We start from the raw sequence: 1,734 nt of genomic DNA, 5'->3' as shown, positions 1-1,734 counted from the left end.
GCTTGATGTCAATTATAAAATATATATTTTATAGTTAAAATTAAAAGTTTATTAATCAAGATTAACTTAAGCAATCAAAAAAATTCATTTTTTGTTCATATTATATTGGTATTTCTATCTTTGTACATACTGCATTTAAAGGGTGCTAACTAGTTGCACACACAAAATGACCAAGAAAATATTAGAATAGATACACAATAATAAATGAAAAATATGCACCAAAGTAAATATTATCTAATCGGTATAAAATATTTGTTATTAATGAATATTCATATAATATCCCACTTAAACCACTTATTGACTTCAAAATGTGATTATTAAAGACTGTTTAATAAAAAAAACATTAAACTTTACTACTTGAATTTATAAACAATAAACATAAAAAAACAAATAATAATTCAATGAGAATAATTTAATTTGATTCACTGAATATATTCTTAATTTATGTTTTAATTCTTAACTCTTATTCAGACAAATTATTTAGAAAAATATATTTATAACCGAGATTTCTCGGAAAGTAAATACTTTTATCCGCAAAATAAGACACTCATATGAAAGAAGATAAACAATTTTATAATAATATATTTTAACAAGTGAATTTAAAAAAACACACATACACACAAAATAGTAGCTTCAATTTGTAAATTTTGGTTTCATTTTCGTAAATATAAAATTATGCCTGATATAAATTGCATTTATATTTTTGACAAATTGTTACTGTTTATATTTATTAACTATAATTATCAACATTTATAGTTTCTGAGCGTGTAATAATATTTAAATCTCCATTATATTTTTAGAAATAAATATTTAATTTAATTATATATTTGCTATTTCATTTAAGAAATAAGTATTATAATAATCTTAATGACTAATTATTTAATTAATCAACGAAATTTGCATTAAATTTCACTAGTAATAAAATATTCACTATATAATGAATTTGAATTTAGTTGGCATTCCATTAATAAATAATCATTCACCTAAATATAAAGATGCATATTTATTTGTCTTCAAATATTTTATGTTTATATCATAGTTATTTTCGTTTCTTAATAAATTTATTTATTAGAGTGTATTATTATTTTCTTTAATAATCAATAGTCTGTTATTACTGATACAAATCATATCGGAGTTTTATCATTACATAGTTTTGATGATCTGACAAAACAAAACTTTGTTTTTTAGTATTGGAAATTAAAAGTAAATTTATTACTTATTTTATTCTTTTATTTATTCTGAGTCTTAGTAGGGGTATTATATTAAATTATAAAAATAATTATTGTAGAAAATATACCATATTTTATAATTTGCTTTGTTTAGTTTCTAGACATAAAATCCAAATAATTGTGTTCCAGCTTCTTTTTGTGGCTTTGGTGACTGTGGTGGAGTTGGTGTTCTTTTTTCGCCTTCTTCATCTTCTACTGGTATTGGTGTAGGTACTGGGGACTGTTTTGGCGATGATTTTCGTTGATAATTCCCTCTCATTTCTAAAAGTTCCGCCGATGTAAGACATTTTCTTTTATCACTATCTTTTGGCTTTGGTGATTGTGGTGGAGTTGGTGACCTTTGTTCGTCCTCTTCATCTTCTTCTGGTATTGGTGTAGGTACTGTGGACTGTTTTGGCGATGAATTTTGTGAATAACTCCCTCTTAATTTTAAAAGTTCTTTCAATGTAAGGCATTTTCTTTTATTACTATCTTTTGGCTTTGGTGATTGTGGTGGAGTTGGTGA

The 1,734-nt window shown here is 23.8% G+C and overlaps 1 protein-coding gene across 1 annotated transcript; it reads right to left on the bottom strand.

Moving 5' to 3' along the window:
* Positions 1–1,326: 1,326 nt before the first annotated feature.
* On the bottom strand, positions 1,327–1,707 carry FG379_002956 (uncharacterized protein; the record flags this gene model as incomplete). The annotated part of the gene is made up of 1 exon (XM_067328277.1): positions 1,327–1,707. A coding segment is annotated over one exon (381 nt), but the record flags the coding sequence as incomplete, so codon positions are not given.
* Positions 1,708–1,734: the final 27 nt, after the last annotated feature.

This window comes from Cryptosporidium bovis (assembly GCF_009768925.1).
Source record: "Cryptosporidium bovis isolate 45015 chromosome Unknown contig_49, whole genome shotgun sequence".
Classification (NCBI taxonomy): domain Eukaryota; phylum Apicomplexa; class Conoidasida; order Eucoccidiorida; family Cryptosporidiidae; genus Cryptosporidium; species Cryptosporidium bovis.
This window is presented reverse-complemented; position numbering and strand designations above follow the sequence as displayed.